Raw genomic sequence first — 19034 nt, 5'->3', positions numbered from 1 at the left:
TGTGTATCTACATAAATTTGAAAAACTTAATGGGAAAACTTTTAGTATTTAAAAACGTCTTTATAATAAGTAAATACCCGGGATTTAGTTTAGTATTGTTAATAATTTAAAACTATATTTGAAAATCCAGTATAAAATCAATAGTATGGTCCAGAGGTTGATGGCTGCGTTATTATGAGTTTAATAAATCCTATAATAGTAATCAAGGTGCGGTTTTTAAAAAATATACCTTCCAGAATTTAAGCTATAACTTAACTCGACTGAAATCATTAAGGCAGATGATATGATCTGTACGTGAGTTCTATTTTAACAAAATTTTCGAAAGTTAAGTATTTTGTGTTTACATAGACAAACACAATCGTTTTGTGTAGTAATGACAATTGGCAATACAAAAATACGCATACCTCAAAGAATGGTTAACGTTAAAAACACGAAATAGGACATGCAGACTAAAGACGTCTTACCAACAAGTAGTGCATGCCCATTGGGTTGCTTGAGTATTCTGCTGATTCGGCTCACGTGTTCGATCGCAAACTGAAACATGACAAGGTCCATTGGCGTCTTTGTCATTGTGTTGTAGTCATCTAGGTAACGCTCGATGGTCGAACGAAGTTCTGAGCAAAAAAATTGGCTTTGCCTGCAGACACCAACTGGGTCGATGGGACAATATTTTGTAAAGGTTTTAGCAACAACATGGTTTACTCAATGCTCTCCAGTCTTCACGAGTGTAAGTCAGTTTAAACCAAGTACACAATTTAGAAAGCAAAGCTAAGTTTAATTAGATGTAAAAAATGGATATATTTTACCCTTACATACAAGATCATCCGTATCTCAAAGACGCCAAAAAAATCAAATAAAATATAGCACAGATAAGCATAGGCCTACACTATTTAGGGGTAACACCACATGGGTATATATTGTAATCTAGCCCTCAGGAAGTAGCTGACGATTACGGAGTTCTCATATAATTTACCGGGACCTCTCAAGCGACCGAGCTGCGCCCAGGGCAGCCAGTCGAAAAACGACCCACAGCACCATTAAACGCTGCGACCTATTCGTTTAAACCAGGGGCGTATCCAGAAATCCGAAAATGGGGCTCCCGAATTTTCAACTTAGGGAATTCCCCATTTTTCCGTCTGACGTTATTGACGTTATAAAATAATGACGGGTCTCACGTCATAAAATAGCGATTGTAATATCGTCATAAATAATAAAAAAACAATCAGAAACAGCCAATTAACGTCCAGCAAAAGCGAACCTTTAGACGCAAAGGTAACACATGCGTCATTAACACTCGTGCGAGGTGCCAGTTGCGAAACTGCTTAGTATGCAATCGTTAACTCTAGGTGAAAAATGAAAACAATATCGCGAAATATATGTGATTGATTTTGGTAGAACAATGTGCGGGGCTACGCTAAATTACAAGCACGTCTTTCGTCACCTGCAATACTAAACAAAGATCGTTTTTACCTGGTGTTATGCGATTAACGCAACATTTTCGCCGAGCTGTGCTATGTACCAAGTCGGCTAAAATACAAGCACGTCTTACACCAACAATAATAGCGCGAACAGCGAGGAAGGTCAGCCGCCTAACTCTACGTTTTCAGCGAGAAAAAAACATAGACCGCTGATTTATTGTTGTTAATTGTTGAACACACGTTTAAGACGCGTCACCTAATTACATTAAAATATGGCCGCTTCGGACGGTGAGGTAAACCCTGACAAAAAACGATAATGTCACTTACAAAAAGGGAAGGGGTGTCCGCATCAGCCAATTGTTTATTGTGCGTCTAGCACTTTTTATTCACCTTGCATATCCTGTATTTCGTCGTAGAGTCTTTCGCTGACGCCATCTTCGATCTTTGGCGACATGTAGTCTCCAAAAAAGACAGATCGGATATGAGAGTCGGACACGTCTTTGCGTCCGGTCTGGTGAGACACAAGGTGCTGGAAGATGTTGTTCAGCTTCTCTTTGAAATGCATTGTCGTGATGGTCTAAAAAATATAGTATAAAAAACTCACTAATGCCAAAAAAATCATATTCGAGCATTAGGGATCTTAACGTATCGCAGTTTGACTTTGCGCGCTAGAAAATCTAAAACAATGGTAAACACTTTTATTCGTATCCTTCAGTTATACTTAACCTTGTTCGTTTTTGTTTGGGCAGTTATTAAATTGTTCCAAAAGTGCCCAAGATCCTCGTTAAAGTGAGAAAATTTAGGATTATTTTAGGCTCCCCGAGTTTCTCAGAAAAAATGTTGAGTCTGGACACACCCCATATAGTATAGGCAATTACAGAAAAAGCATGGCATATACAGAAAAAAATCCTAAATGTGTAGGGTTTTTGCGATAGCTGTTTTTACCATTAATGTACGACATCTACTTGATCTATAATTAAACATCAATAAATACCTTGAATAATAATATGTCACGTAAATGTATTAATATATTTTCTGACCCTAAAGCTTTCGAAAGCTAGCGTGGTGTCGTGATTTCCTTCAAACTTACCTTGACCATATTAAAGAACGTGTCTCTGTCCATGTTGTCCACAAGGCGGTCGTAAAAAACTCGATGAACTTCGTGGACCCAGAGTCGGGTAAGTTTAAGTGCTCCTGGTACTCCTTCTGGACACTTATCGCTTCTGAAGAGTAGGATGCCCTAAAGATGACCATGCCGGTTTGTAATGAATATAAGACACGCGTATTCGCGGTGATTTAATGCTCAAAGCTTTCCAAAAAAATCACATTACAAAATTTTTACAAGACTACTCTTTTCGGTCTAAAAAATGTGAAATGGAGTCTAATTCAGTGCAAGAAACGTTTTATTTTTTAACTAAACTATTTTTTTTTACTTGATTATTTTTTTTTTTAAATTCATTACGAATGATATTTATTAATCACCGTGATCACAATCGACCAGGATATAATGAAATAACATATTACAAAATAAATACAATATAAAGTTAACATCACACTACGAAACGACTATATTATTTCCATTAAAACAATGCGTAATAGAATACCTGAATAACACGTGCATAATCACGCAGATTGAATAAGTAGTGTGATTTGGATGGAGTTGGAAGAAACTTGGACATAGCTTGCATGTATATGTCGGTGGTAGCCCAAATTATGATGCGGCCGAATCGTCGTAACGCGTTGTCAAATCCCCTTCAATGGGACAAAGTGTAACTCAACAATTAATCCTGTGTAGTTAATAATAATAATTTGAAGAAAAAAGCTAGATTTGATAAGCATTCTGGTATGTTTAATAGTTTTAAGAGCAATATATTTTAATAATATAACAATTGAAACAATGCCTGGCAGAAACAGAATATTCAGATTATAAAAAATAATTCATGTTGTCTTATAAAGTTTTGCTTAGTAAGCCGCTTTATTCTGTCATTCAAACACGCAATGGTACTACTACGATAAAGTCATTTACCCACAAGAAGGAGTCGGTAATTTTTGTAGCTAAGGGAGCCAAAAAAGCCGTATATTTTGGTTGTATTTTCAGGAGAGCCATATTATATTTTTCAACATCTAATTCTAGAGTAAGCGCGAAAAAATACTGTGGCTGATTTTACAAAACGTTGATTACGGAGTGTCGTGGTACGAACAGGTCCTTTTATATGCAAAAGGATTTTATCAAATCGGCTAACAGCCACGAAAAGACAAACAGCACAACAGGATTAGCACAAACTGCGGAATTATACTTCCTTAAGAAAAATACAGTTTAAAAGGGGTTATGGCCGCGTGGAGTTTTATTCAAGTCATGATTAGAAATAAAGGCTTAGATTTATTTGCGGGGCTTACACTTTTAAAAGAGCCTTATTGAGTCCTTAAAAGAGCCCAAACGGCTCGCGAGCAATAGGTTCCCGGCCACTACACCACACAAAACTATTACTTTTTTTCACCAGACAAGCCTATTACTTTCCGATTACTTTTTTAATCCAATAAGTCTTTTCTTCTTTGATTTTCTTTTTTTTTTTCTTTTTCTAACTAACTAAAAAAAAGTAAAGAAAGTAAGAGTAAACCAAAGGGTAAAGGGGTAGTGGCTTCTTCTTCCCATTGGCCATAAAGGAGGCTGGGAATGCTTCAAGTGTCAGTAATAGGTTCAGGCCCAGACCTCAGGACAACCATTCCCAAAGGGAGATGGTGCCGCCACTTGGAGGTAGGGCCGAAGTTAAACTGCGCATCGGCAGAAGGTCCACATTTTCGCGTTTTTAGTTGTAGTGTAGGTAATAATATATGTGTCAGTATAAGTAATAATTTTAGTACTTCCGGCCAAAAAAACCCGGTGTTGCCCAGGGAAAAAATGCCAGGACACAAACTCTACAGTGATCCGGTTAAAGACCCCCTCAGGTATAAGTAAGTATGGGAAACAATGTGTCAGTTACCTGCTGAAGTGCCAGTCCAACATTGGTTGGAATATGGTTTTCATCGTTTCCTCATCAAAGGCGTTAATACCGATGACGTTAAAGTGACGCAAGAATCGCTCGGTGATTTCGTTTCGGCCGCCACCAGGGGGAGCCATTGCGCAAACGATTGAGATATCGATAAGGTGTAACACAGACGTATCCTAAAAATAAGTCTTGTCAGCAGCCATCAAAATTATTACGTTGGTATGCCTTATATGAAAACAGACAGATATTTTTTTATATCTTGAGAAGCGCACCGGATTTATTCGAATTAGGAAAACTGATGATACAATATATTTATATGGCGAAATGCATATTTGTATTAAACGTTTTTAGACCTTGGTGACTGATTTTCGTTCAAAGCGGTTCGCTTCTCAAGCTAATATACAATTTTAAAACTTTTATCGTCGGCATTAGGAGTTCTGTTGGAGGGCAAGATTCTGTTGTGGAAACACGTACTAAACAGATATTTTTTACGTCGAATTACGTTAGTTAACTGCAATAGGGATCTTTAAAGAAAAATATTTTGTGAACATCTTCGCTCATAAAAATGGCAAACGGATAAATGTTTTTTAAAAGTTAAAATCCCTATTGCCTGAACGTCGCGATGCCTTATCCTTTAAATTGACGTATCGATGAGTTCTAACGTTGATTTACCTTTTTATCAAACCAGTGACCATGGTCAACCCACTGACGTAGTAATTCAATTGGCGGTTGCGCCCCATAGCGCTCCTTAGCGGGCATATTCAAGTCGTCAACAAAAACAATCATTCTCTTGCCTGGTGAAGGCCCGTACATACCACGACGGCGTCTAGAGAACGAAACAACGGGATTTAACACAAATATCAACTATTCTATAAAATCACACATATTCGAAGACGTCAAAATACAACGCATCCACAACGTGCCAATTTAAACACGCCTAGTGCATTTGTTTTAAAGCATGATAGTTGTAAAGTTACATCGTTAAAACATTTGTTACGGGTTTACGGTAAAGTTTAAAGAGAGCATACCTCAGCCTGAAACTCGGACAACACATAACTTACCTGTCGAGTTTTGAGAAAATCATATCCTGGGTTTGACTAGCACTTGTTTGCGCCGAGAAATTCACGTTGCAGATGGCAAAGGATCGCTTCGGCAACTCACGCAAGTAGCCATTTGTTATTGCGGATTTACCAGTTCCGGTCGGACCCACCAATAGCAATGGGCTATTGTTGCCGCACAACTTTTTAAGGAAGTACTGCTGACGAAAGGTGTCGACGGTCTCGATAATGATGTTGTTCAACTGCAATGATCAGTAAATTATGAGAGAACAGTAATTTGAAGATATGAAAGCCTAAGCAAAACCAAGCAAAGCGAAAGCAAAGTTTCAGAAATTCCTAAACTAAATTGCACACAATCGCTGATAACAAGAAATATCCAAAATAGCAGTCCTATACTGTAGAATAGTGGCTCTTAGTTTGTTTACTCAATATATAGTAAGCACAAGGACTGGCTAATCTTACCGTTAATCTCACAGCCCGATGATCCTTCTGTTTACATCAAAGCAAGGTGGCGACACCATGCGGAAAGAAAGCAAAAGCATAGATCAATTTATAGCAAAGCAATAGCTGTAAATTTCAATCAAGTCAAAAGGTCTGGATCGAAGTGTGTTAACTCAAATTCGAGTGGGGCTTGGAGGACAAAATTTGACTTGCTTGAAATTTACGCGAAACAAATGTATATGCCTGAATCTACTTCAGCAGCTTTAAATAAAACTAAAGGCAGTCTAAAACTAAGCACAGATACACTGCTATAAAACAAAGTAGTTTACAATGCGTTTTTCAAATAGTTTTTTTTTTTGTTGTTGTTTTTTGTCCGATACCGAACTAATGCGCAATTTCTATCTTGAACGATATACTTATCAGAAGGTTTTGAACTGGTAACTAACCGTCTTAACGTTAAAGCAAACTTTGACCTACTACCCTTTACTTGTTTGGCATATAAGTGGCGTAATTTGGTATCGGAGCGTACAGCGATCGTTTTTGTCCAATTATCGGGTATCTAAATAAAATGTCGGCCGAAAAACTTTGATAAGCTCGCAAAATTTTACAGGCACGTTAAATACAAAACTAAATATTTCGGATAAGTATCTTATTGCTGGTTGTGAGTTCGTGTGTTTTGAAAAAATAGGAAAAACGCAATTTATTTTAAATATCTAAGGAGCATTTTAAACTATTTCGGGTATACGTGCATACTGGTTACAGATTCATCTATATAGAAAACATTTTCATATTAGGGGTGTGCAACCTGTGAGACACAAGCGAAGTTATGTGGCCGAAGCATTGGCTCTAGTCCAGGGCTTCTCAACCTTTTTATGGTCGTGGTTTATTTTAAAGGTGTTTTGGGGGACCGAAACGGCCCCCCAAATTTCTCCAGCGGTTTCCCAAAATTTGGACTTGCAACTCGTTTAAGCAAATATGGCTATTTTTGGTATTTAAATGAAACACTTGCGGTCTCTTAAAACTACTTAGCGGTCACCCAAACCAAACCTTAAAAAAAACCTGGTCGTGGCCCACTTTTGCCTTGAAAATTGTTTGTGGCTGACTTCCTAAAGTTCTGCTTAAATTGGTTACATAACTGAAATATTTTAGAAATCAAGAATAACTTAAAAATATCAAAAAAGAAGAATATTTTATAATAACCTACACATAACGCAACTGTCAAAGCCAAGCTTGAGACAAACCAAAGAAATTAACCGAATAAACCTAAACAAACCAAAGAATTAAACGAATAAAACTAAAATTTTCATCAACTTTATAATTTTCCAAATGCTTTGTGGCCCACCAGTGGGCCATGGCCCATCGGTTGAGAACCCATGCTCGAAACGAATGCTCTGACTAACTTTTTTGTATAAAAAACATGCTAATCACAGAGTCAATAAATCAGGAAAGGCGAAATGAAGAGCACTAAAATTCGGTTGAACGCCCTTTGATTTGAATTCGGCATTTCGTAACACACATGGGCGAGCATTTTTAACCTGGTTTATGAAATCCCCAGATCGATCATTACTGACTAATAGTCACGTGGTAAAATAATTTTAGGTTGCCATCGCATTAGTTAAGGTTCGTCTGATCGATGTGAAATGCGATTGGTCCGTGGTCTAATCCGAGTGCTCTCTTTTGGCCCGTCAGTATTAAAGGCTGCACACCCCTAGTCTATATAACATATACAAAAATGTAATATAACTTGTTAACATGCAGCCGTAGTGGTTAGTATTACACATCTAGAAAAACAACCAATGCGTTTCATATTGGCTTACAAACAATATTATTTTGTGGTAAGCAATTTTATCGGACTTTCTGACGTAATTATTGTGGCCATGGTGCAAAATAAAGTGATTCATACCGCCTGTAGTCAACTGTTAGACTATATGTTTTAGTATATCATGCACACGGTTTATGTAGAAACGAAAACTTGGATACATAACGTTTTTGTGAGTTTTTTTTTTATCTTGGAACGAACCAGTGAGCTGGTTTAGTTAAAAAACATTTGCATTTGCATACGCTTTCAAATTATATGTGGCACTCCGTGATATCTTGCAACCACAATTAAAACATTGTGCATACGATTCATGCGATGCACACATAACAATCAAGCGCAACTGTCGTGCAATTCGTGCAGTTACCTGTACATCCAGATGTTCCTTAAATGTCAATTAAAAAGAGTTAGCTTGGACATTCAAAGCACTTAAAATTCGATCATGCCCAGGGGCTTATCCAGGGGGGCACGAGACCATGCCCTAAAGTGTATTTATGCCTATTTTGACTACATATATGCAAAAAATTCGCACCCCGCGCGAAACTGTAATACGTTTCTAGTATGTTTTACCACACTTTTATAAAATCGTTTTTACCCAAAGACTTCGTGCTCATCGCACCCTCGAAATGAAAGGTTTAAAAACCTACACAATATAAATAACATCTATGTACATAATAAACAATACAAGTTTAAAAATAACAAGTTTTCTTAGTAGACAGACTTGTGATCATAAAGTAGTTACTTATAGTGTAAGTGAACGTAACAATGATTAATATGAAGGCAGTGAATAAGATGACAACTATGAATCGACTAAGAAACCAAGATGACAACTATAAATCGAAAAAAATCAACTATGAATAAAGAAGCTAAATTTAAAATGACTTTTATTTTACGTTACAAAAAGACATTTTAACAGGAGCCATGATTGCCGTTATTTCGATTGTTAAACGAACAAAATGTTCAGATAAACCATCGTACAGAAATTGTCCGCAGTAACCTTTTTTAATCCACACAATACCATATTAATCTGTCTAGATCACAATAATATTTTCTATAGTAACTACTTAGTCACTAACTAACCCTTATGGCTTCCGTTAGTTCCGGTTCTTTGGTAAGACTCGCCCATCGATGCCAAGATCCGTAGTTTTTTTTTACATACACGTAATCGAACACGCTCCCGCGTTTGGGAATCAGAAGGCTGCGGGCGATACGCAGTTCACGGGGACGGGGAAAACCCGACTTGACCCCGTCGGAATCGATAAGTTCGCGAAAGAAGTCGTTGAATCTGCAATCGTACAATTCCTCAATATACACCGCCAAACAATTTAACTTGTCGATAGACGCAAAAATGTTCGTTTGTACAACTGTTAATAGCAGAATACTCGTAATTAAAGTCAGACATACTTTTCTACTTTTTCTTACACTTTTTTATATTCTGCTATTACTGATCAAGAATTAAGGCCGACATTTATCTTGCAAGGGTCAAGGTGATTTACACTATCACATATTATTTAGTGCTATGTATAACTATTAACAAGGAAATTGGTGTGGCTGTAAATATTTAGGTTTTGGAAGCATTTCTAGCTGTTTTTATTATCTGTTGGAAATTCAAAATGATACTTTTCTCTGAAATTTTCCAAGACACAGGCACCGATTGACCATACGAGGGCGAAGAGAAAGTGAGCAATCACCATGTTTCCCCTCTCTTCGATCGCCTAAAACACGGAATTCAATATGTAAGTTTAGGAACACTATGCACGAGTCTGTATTGTAGCTTGATAACGAATTGCAAAGCCGAAAAGGTCGAGTAGATTGCATCATCTTAAATGAGACGTTTTGATACTTGTATCATTAACTAAAGGATATACAATCTCGTATCGAAACGTCTCAATTAGGATGATGTCGATCTACTCGATCTTTCTGGCTTTGCAATTTATTATTAATTTTAGGAGGTTTAAAAAATAAAATTTGCGGTTATCACTTACCATGTTACCAAATTCATGAGTGTTTTTAAGAAGAAAAAATGACATACACAATCAAAAAGTTATGATAAATGGGTTACATACGTAAAAATGATCAAAAGTGGGACAGTATTACGGAATCCTGCATTAGGGTGCATTCGATTTATTATATAAATATCAGTCAAACGATATAGTTATACTTCCGTTGAAACACTCACTTTAAACATATTGTTTGATTTAGTACTACATAACACAAATACTATGGGTTAAAAATAGTTAAAAAATTTAAAAATGGCCAACTTTGAACTATAGTTAAAGAATAACCTTTATGTCAGAAACAGATAATTTTCCATCCTGTGCGTCATCAGTCATCATCGTCGAAATGCTTTCGGTGTCATCGTCATCATAGGAGCTGTTGACATCACTGTTGCAAAATCAACTTATTAAAAGTCCTCTCGTTACTACCATTGGAAGACCGCCAATTTATTTATATGCAACTATCATGCCGATAAAAGAGAGAACGATACAAAGACGGTGTTGTTTTACACTATATGTCAAAATTAAAAAAAAAACGATAACACTTCAGTTGTCTGTTATAATATTATTTTCACTTGTAAACATTTTGGGTCCGCTGTTAAAATCTTATTCAAATATATACTACATTCTAACTCTAATTTAAATGTTAAGAATAATACACCGTCAAGAATAAAATTTACTTTATATCATGTTAAAACAAACCACTTTAATTCTGTAACTAAAGCAATAAGGTTTCGCATTTACGAAACAAGTTGAGATATTTCAAAATAACAGCCTGCACAATAGATTTTTGCTATTTTAAACACAAGATATCGCTCTGCTATTGACGGCCTCTTAACTGGTTTGAAACAGTGGTTCTCAAAGTGGCAGCTAAAAAAATTAGTGAGGCTTTGATATTCCGGTGACACACCAAAGTATTTTCTTATAATATCTAGAAGTTTTGGTGGCCTGGTTGAAAATGTTTAAGAATCACTGATTTAAACATAAAGCATTATATTTTATTGAATGCATGTAAGGCGAAACACACATATAAAATACAACTAAAACATCCTGCGTTGGTGAATACTTTTTGCAAGATGTGCAGACTGCTAGAATTGGAAACCCCTGTTTTTAAGCATTAGGCAAGCTTTACCAAAAATAAAGGCTAGGCAAGAAATAAACTTACGTTTAGAAATGGACGTGTTGAGGTGGTGGATGAGCATCAATATACGATTGAAAAAAGCAGGAAAGCAAAAAATCGAAGTTATTAGACAGCACAAGCAAGAATGAAAAGATATGCTGCGCTATCTATTTTAAAAGCAACAAAAGCAGTACTGGGTCTACAAGCAGAGGTATTCTTGAGTAGATAATTTACTTATTAATTTTTAAAACAGCATCGATAACATTAAAGTTGCCTTGGAAAACAAACATCTTTTACATTTTCCCAAAGGTAGAATTACACTACAAAAACCCAAAAGGTAGAATTACACTTTCCCAAAGGTAGAATTACACTACAAAACACAGTAGTTGAAACTACTTTGTTCGGCAGTGTTTTTCAGGGTGACAAAAATATACTACGCAAAGCTCAATTCAAACTAGAATATGCATCTCGATGTTTTCCGACTTACCCAAGCTCTTTGAGTAGAGCGCTGTATAACTTCAGCAGGTTGACAGTCATGTGCATATGGGAAAGCTTGAGAATTTGTTGGCATTGTTTGGACACAAACTGTAGGCAGGGCGGCAACTGATAAAAACAACTGGCGTTTTGACCGATCATGAAAATACTTTCGCATATAACAGATAGTCGGCCGAAATACAAAAATCATCTTTAAATTTCACATTTAGATGCCAAAACAAAATTTGTAGTTAAAAGTTACACAATATGCAGTTTTTACGTTAAACGTTATAGTAAACATTCTTACAAGCCAGTTGAATAGCATTCTAATATTATCTTTTTGTTGCTTTGTTAGTATTTCGGGTAATGAGGTTTGCATCCAAGACATCACCAAAGCATTGGTTCCCAACTCTTCAGGGTCCATGTATATCATTCCACACCTGCAAATTAATTTTACAAAAAGAAACAGTCAGAAAAAAGTTATGTGTGCGCTCGCAGACTTGGCAAATATTTGTGTGCTAATTTTTATGCATTTTTACGCTTTTTAGACTGTAAAAATTACATACAAGTCGTTCCAACCAAAAAATTGTATTTGAAGTTCTCTGTTGGATCTAAAGACTAAAATTGCCGTTGGACATTTTTGGTAAAATCCGAATTAGATTAGAATTATAACAAGAGCACTCAAGCGATTTACAAATTCGATTATAATTTGAATTAGCCGCATTTTGCTCTAATTCAATGAATTACTAGATTTATCTAGTTGTCGTAGTCTGCTCCAAGGTAGCCTACCTGCTGACGGTGGCTGGTGACGCTTGTTCCAAGTTCTCAACTTCGAACATCATGTTTTGCTTTGTATTCATCGCTATTATTTCGCCACTCATCAAACAGAGCTAAAACAGTTGCGTCACAAAAAATACACACAAATAACACTACAGAATTTATTTAATGAAAAAAATTGTGAGGATGAAAATTAAAAAAACATGAAATTAATTTGGCTACACTATGCACGGATCCGTAATGTACCTTGATAATAAAATTAGTTACAAACAAATTTATTTCGCAAAACAATTATTAATTAACGAAACACTTTTAATTGATTTATCAACTATAGCATTAATAGCGACGCAGTGTTGTTAATACTAAACCTACCTTTTTATTATCGTCCAGTACAGTATTTAGATTTTCAACCCAAACAGCATCAACCGGACCGTCAAAAATCAACCACTTTCTATTTTCATCAGTGTTGTTGGCATGCTCACGAAACGTGTTTGCCAAAATACCTGTAGTAAATGACAGGCATTGTCAATTCATCTACAAGTTTGGTAAAAACTTGCAGACAGTATACAACAAAAAGTTCGCCGACTACAAATTGTTAATAAAAGTCTCTGTTTTAAAGCAATCGTGTTTATTTTTTATAAACAGGATTCTACGATTTTTTTATGCTTAAAAAACATACCGTTGATACATCAAACAACATAATTAGACCTGTTTATCAAAACAAAAACGAGTGGTTCGCAAACACAAATAAATCATTCACAGGACATTTACCTGCCACCTGACGCACACACGAAGACAAAAAAATACTTTGTATATAAACGCTAACCGTCTGTCCACTCATGGGACACTGGGTCGAAGCTTCCGTAAAGTTGAGCCATTGTGACAGCTTTTGGGTTGATGACACGGTAGCGAACCTAACAAACGTTATAAAACATTTTTAAAAGGACATTGATTTTGGTTTAATAACCTAACCTTTATACTAGTATGATTTTTACTGTTTAACGGAGATGACCGAAATTTTTATTTTTTTTAGTAATTTACATTTTTTTGTAAATTATATCAACGCTACAAGTCAATATTCCCGAAGATAAGCCAACGAGTTTAAATATAAAATATAATAATAAATCATCTGTTTCATCCATACATTCTTTCAAAAACGTTTCGTTATAGACTCAAAGAATGGCTAGTTATAGGTTGTTTTAAGTGAGACTAAACTAGCAGATGAAATCGCATACGGGTGCGTTCAACATGAATACATATGTTTTTTTCCATGACAATTTACCGGGTATTCATCCACTTCGTCGGACACAGATACCTCCCCAAGAGCGGCTGTTAGCACTTTGTAGGCGCTGGTTTTTCCCCCGAGCGCCTTTCCAACGACCATGAATCCGTGGCGGACTTTCATCATTTCGTACAGCTGAATTATCTTCTCAATAAACCACGGAATTGGCTGGACAAAAGGAGCAGAACATATTTATCAAAAACTGTTTATTAATTATATCTTGCTGCAATGTTGCCCTGAATGTGTGACATTTAGAATCACCTTGACCCTTGCAAAACAAAAGTGGACTTTAACTCGTGATAGGTCACCCATAAAACTAGAAAACAAAACTTTCAAAAACTGTAAACATTATCATGGCCTTAAAACAGAAAATATAGTAACCGTATAGAGTAGCAATGCTAGTATTAGGGTCAGACAATAGATTATATATATCTTTTCAAGTATCGTTATAAAGTGTCTGACCTTAATACTAGCATTACTAGAACATTCTGCTTACTCTGCTGTAATATCTCCCTGTAAAAGAAATTGGTCTAATAAAGATCTAAAACAGGCAGACATAAAGACAAAATATGTCACGACGAGTTACTTTCCAAATGTCATAATGTTACTTTTTAGAGCCTTATCAAATATCACAGCCAAACAACAAAAAAACAGCTTCAAGTTAAAAGAAATAAAAACCTGCAAGAAATTCTGGGCAATATTGGATCGTATAGCCTTCTCCAGTAGGCCATGGTCGGGTTTCGGAAGTTTTACTCCCGGGAAGAGGTCAGATATAATCCCGTCGAAGAGTGGAATGTCGTGAGAGAGGAACTTGGGAAGATTGACGTCAGTAATGGCTCGCAACATTAGCTCGTCTTCCCGATGATCGACGTACTTCAACTTAAGGTTTTCTGATAAAACAAAGGATCATTTTTTATTATCTTTAAATAAGGTTTCCTAGCATACCGTTGAAAGGAATGTTTAATTTAAATGTGATCTTTCGGTATGTCACTGAAAAGAATGTTTTTTGCGTAAGATGACAAACATTAGTTTGTTTGAGTTTAGAAAATAACCTTAAATAAAACGCTATGCTTTTAAATAAACCTCACTCAAATATAATTTAGCGCAAAATGTCGAGGAAAACTATAAATTTAGGTAACATTTTGAACATTTTGAAGATTTTTTTCATTTTTAACATCATAAAGACATATTTGAAACGTTTAAAATGCACAAAACGAGATATACGAAACGTATAAAGTGTTACCCATACTGCTATAATGATTTCGCTCCTAACACCAACCATTAGACTCCAAAACTATAGGCTGTTTTTAATCTGAATTGATTAAGGTAAATGATCATTAATCAGTTGACGAAAAGGTATAAAAATATTTTACGCGTTATAAAAACGAGTCGTGAGTGTTCCTACCAGCGGTTGTAAGGACCGACTTGACTGCCCTCATGCCGTAGTCATAGTGATGTTGCGAGGAAAGTTGTTCCGAGCAAAGTCGGTAAGTCGCCACTATCTTGACGGCAAGGTTTCGCGCGTCGACGAATCCCATCGAGTAAAGCGAGATCTCGGCTATCAGGGCATAGTCGGGGATCATCATCGCCACCGTGCGGAAAAGAACTTTGAGGTTGTCAGGCAGTTCAGCTCGACCTTCATAACAGCAAACAACAATTGACAACCACCCAAATATTTATATATAAGTATTCATACAAACATGATGAAATAGCATGCTTTATTCCAATTTAAATTTGGAAGTTATTTGGTGCGTTTGGCTATGAGACGTGGTCATATACCTTTTAAAATATAGGGCTTGGATGAATAAATATTAAATAAAGTTTTAAACGTTAAATCTTATGCCATCTTGGAAATTAGGTAATATACTTAGAAAAGTATTATTTTTGCATATGTTTTACAACTATTCGAAAGTGCTTTTGAAAGACAGAAATATAGACTTTTGTCGCATTACTGCGTTGAACATTTTGATAAACAAAATTACAATATAAGGTACCAAAAAACGGCGGCACTGGCTTTCCGTCAGATTTGCATTGTTTAGTCATACATTGCACGGCATTTTTATTCTGACGAAATGTCGTAAAACATGCCAAGACATGTTGGAAAATTAATAGGGAAAAAATTAAACAAACGAAAATTGTAAACCAATAAACGCAAACTAATGTCAGAGTCACATAAAATTGATTGAAAAATCGTATGCGGCTCGCGGTTCGCGTTTTGGCTACCCCTGGTATTGTATATGTCTACTTAAGCTTTTCGATTCGAAAACCGTGGTACGTTTTAAATATAGAAATGGTTTACGTATTTGTCAATAATTAAATGCAGCCAATTTGAACGAATTTATATTGATTTGCAGTTTAGTTTACAAATAAACGAGAAAATAGTTTAGCTGTTATTCAACATGCATTGCCTTAAAGTTATTGTTTTGGTATTTAAACACAGTCAGAAAAAAATGTCAACCAGTCATTAGTGCTACAACAATTGGAATGTTAGGCAGGGGTGAAAGTAGACTATTTTATACCGTAACGATGAAAAATTACCGGATCTTAACAACATTTTCAAAGACGACGTCACAAAGTTACGTCATAACAGGAAGTTTAAAAGAAGTAACCTTCGTTCGAGTAATTCTTTAACCGGAACTCCGTTATAGACCGTTCTGGCTTACTTTAATTCGGTGAAATATCTGCGTTCCAACACCAAAATAATTTAATTTAAAACGTGTGGTTGATTTCACACGTTGCGAGACACACGTTAATGCTTTAGTCAGTCATTTTTACGTGTAAGCGTAACAGCCAAAACGGCGCTCGGTTGAGAATATCACAAACGGGAGGGATGCCAAAGTACAAAAACAGTAACCTGCGTATCCAGGATTCATGGTGATGAAGATGGTACATGATGGATCCAGGGATATCTCGGAACCTTCAAATACAAACATCTCAACTTGATCGGCCACTGCTCGTTGAATGGTTTGTATTTGCTGCGCCACAACAGAAAGAACCTGGCGACAAAAGTATTATGAATTAGGAGGCTAAAACCTGTGAGTTGCGTACTTCGGCGGTGAGTTATCTGGGGACTTTTGCAGCAACAAATGACAAATAAAAGTAAAACTAGGAACCCAGTTTAACAAAGGAAATGAGTATTTATCATTTTTACAACACAAAATAATTAATCTTGAATAACAAAGTTTGCCAAACCAAACTTTTGTTATAGTACTTTTATTGGTAAAATAATCGACGGAAATGGGTTTCAATGCACAATAAAAACGTCGAATAGTTATTCGGCCTACGTTCTGTCGCATTAAGAGCACGTCCAGGCGACAAGTTACTCGCAAAACGGGGCGACATGTTTTGTACGTTAAAAATCCTCGTAGTGCGTTAAGAAGAAATCATCAGTCGCCTGTAATGACTTCAAAAGCAACCGCTGACCATAGGCTACAAAGTGAAGCTTGCTGAAATTGAAGTGACTTCCTCTCCATATTGTTACCGGGTTGAAACTCCGGCCATTTAATCGAAACAGTCTGTTATATTGTGACGTCGTCCCACCAGCCTGTGTGAATTCGTCAAACTGTCAACATATTGCTCTACTGGTGTTTCGTAAATTGCTAAGAATTTCATGTTTTCTTTGCGTGGCAGAACCGCATAGTTATGAAATTTAATCAACTCTATCTGGTATAAAGTATATAAGGGATTTCATTTTATACCAAAAAGCAGTAGTCTCACTGTTCACTTCTGGAGTCAGATCGCGTACGTTACGGAGGTAATTTATTGTATGTGTATCGTAAGTACCTGTAAGTACTGTTTCTCGTTTGTTCGTTTGCAATAAATATTCTTTTATTGTGGTTCGCACCCACAATTTGGTTCATCTTTTGCGACGTGATACTGAACACGCATAATTCCTTCTGATCTACTAACATTCTAAAATAATTAATATTAACCTATTGGTTTGAATTAAATGTATTTTTAACCTACGCTTTTGTACCTATTTTAGTTTTTAGAAAATGATGTTCCAATGCCATCGGTTCAAGTTGTTTCACCTGATGATAACCTAGTAAGCTTTCATAACTTTACTTTACCTTATTTATCTACGGCCTCTTACTATCCTAACCTCTGAATATCATAACCTTCTTTTCCCTTATTCTCAGCCTTTGGCTAGTTTTATGATAGACGTTTAGTAACGTTTTTGGGTCATTTTTAGCACCTATAGCTTAAGTTATCGTTAACGCTGAGATGGGCCTCTCACCCATCAAATTGAATTATATCAATAGGCTCATTACGTAGGATGGCAGCTATAGTTTATTCGTAATTTTTGTGTGCGTTATGCGTTGTCAGATATTGATACATGCCTTGCTTCTAATTTAACGTACCACGCCTCTTTCTCTCTAAGCCGCCGACGTTGTAAGTATGATGCCGCTGAATTATGAGCTCGTTTTAATGTTGCTATATCGGTCGTACAATGCAGATTTAAACCGCGTTTGAGCTAAACTAAATTTACGGCATAGCTGTTCAAACAATTTGCAAAATTACTCCCATTTTGTTAAATTAAAGGTCAAACTTAACGCAAGAGAATGTTCTTCTCTCGTAAACTAATCTCTAAGTCTATGAACAGATAAATATATCTCTCACACTTACAGAAGTTGCACCTTCTGAAGTGCATTTCCTTTAGCGGCTAACGTGCCGTCTGGTCCTATATGGTTTACGGTGATTGATCATAGATATTACACCTTTGACTTTGTTGATTTGGTATTCTAAAACAATAGATTCTAGGGCGGCATTCGACTGACGGTTTTGCCTTTGAACATTAAATTACGATTTTGACAAGTACCTGTATTGTAAGTACAGTTTGTCGTTTGTTTGTCCGAATAAATATTACTCTCATTGTGGCACGCACCCACAAAATTAACTATGAATCACTTGTCCCCGTTTTGCCTTTGTTATCTAATTAAAACAAGTTTCTCGTATTTGTGAATAGTATACAGTACACGTTAGTGCAGGGGTGGGCAATTATTTTTAACCGCGGGCCGCATGAGAAACTTTAAATGTTGTGGCGGGCTGGGTCAAAAATAGGATCTCAAATACACGCAATGTGACGTCATACTCTGACGGTATAAAACAAATAGGTTAATGAACTTGTTATTACGTTTGGAATTGTGCTAAAATATGCAATTTAAGTCGAATTTGAAAAAGGCCACAAGACGTCGCGGGAAGCGCGAAAAAAATGCCCCTTTATTTGTTTTAAAATGTAAAATTTAATTTAGATTTAGAGGTGGCATGACACATTGAACAGAGATAAAAAATACACATTGCTTGATAAATTGGCGTTTATCAAGTTGTGGGGAGCGTTGACCCAAAAGTTAGGAATAAAATATGTAATTTTTTTTGGCCTTTTAAGAATTTAAGTTACCGATGTGTTATTTGCGTTACAATGGCCATATTGCAAAGACGATATAAATCAGGAGAAACACACAACATGGCATTAACTAAGTTAGGTTGACAAAATGTGAATCGGTATACTTCAAAGTTTAGAAAACCGTCGGTATTTCGTTCTTATTTTATAGACGGAATACTTTCGCCGAGGCGAAAAATTTAGAATAAGTTTGTTAAACTTTCGTTTGGGAGATTGTCACAGTGCATAGGACGCTATTTTTCTGTAAAGATGCACAAAAATCG

General features: G+C 36.1%; 1 protein-coding gene across 1 annotated transcript in view; it reads right to left on the bottom strand.

The window, feature by feature from the left end:
- The window catches only part of LOC146148721 (dynein axonemal heavy chain 3-like), a 109592-nt gene that overhangs the window by 29043 nt on the left and 61515 nt on the right, over window positions 1–19034 (bottom strand). Inside the window, exons 33-53 of the mRNA XM_083386481.1 lie at window positions 16225–16366; window positions 14776–15006; window positions 14049–14260; window positions 13371–13538; window positions 12915–13002; window positions 12461–12591; window positions 12101–12201; window positions 11619–11751; window positions 11325–11440; window positions 10006–10105; window positions 9341–9435; window positions 8801–9005; window positions 8088–8105; window positions 5926–5952; window positions 5467–5705; window positions 5078–5231; window positions 4400–4581; window positions 3023–3170; window positions 2509–2658; window positions 1809–1995; window positions 465–614 (exon numbers count right to left, since the gene is read on the bottom strand). Coding sequence (XP_083242607.1) covers window positions 465–614; window positions 1809–1995; window positions 2509–2658; window positions 3023–3170; window positions 4400–4581; window positions 5078–5231; window positions 5467–5705; window positions 5926–5952; window positions 8088–8105; window positions 8801–9005; window positions 9341–9435; window positions 10006–10105; window positions 11325–11440; window positions 11619–11751; window positions 12101–12201; window positions 12461–12591; window positions 12915–13002; window positions 13371–13538; window positions 14049–14260; window positions 14776–15006; window positions 16225–16366 — 2977 coding nt within the window. The remainder of the gene's footprint in view (window positions 1–464; window positions 615–1808; window positions 1996–2508; window positions 2659–3022; window positions 3171–4399; window positions 4582–5077; window positions 5232–5466; window positions 5706–5925; window positions 5953–8087; window positions 8106–8800; window positions 9006–9340; window positions 9436–10005; window positions 10106–11324; window positions 11441–11618; window positions 11752–12100; window positions 12202–12460; window positions 12592–12914; window positions 13003–13370; window positions 13539–14048; window positions 14261–14775; window positions 15007–16224; window positions 16367–19034) is intronic.

The sequence above is a fragment of the Ascidiella aspersa genome, chromosome 4 (assembly GCF_963924565.1).
Source record: "Ascidiella aspersa chromosome 4, kaAscAspe10.2, whole genome shotgun sequence".
Classification (NCBI taxonomy): Eukaryota; Metazoa; Chordata; class Ascidiacea; order Phlebobranchia; family Ascidiidae; genus Ascidiella; species Ascidiella aspersa.
Note: the sequence above shows the minus strand (reverse complement) of the source record. Positions and strands in the feature narration are given on the sequence as shown.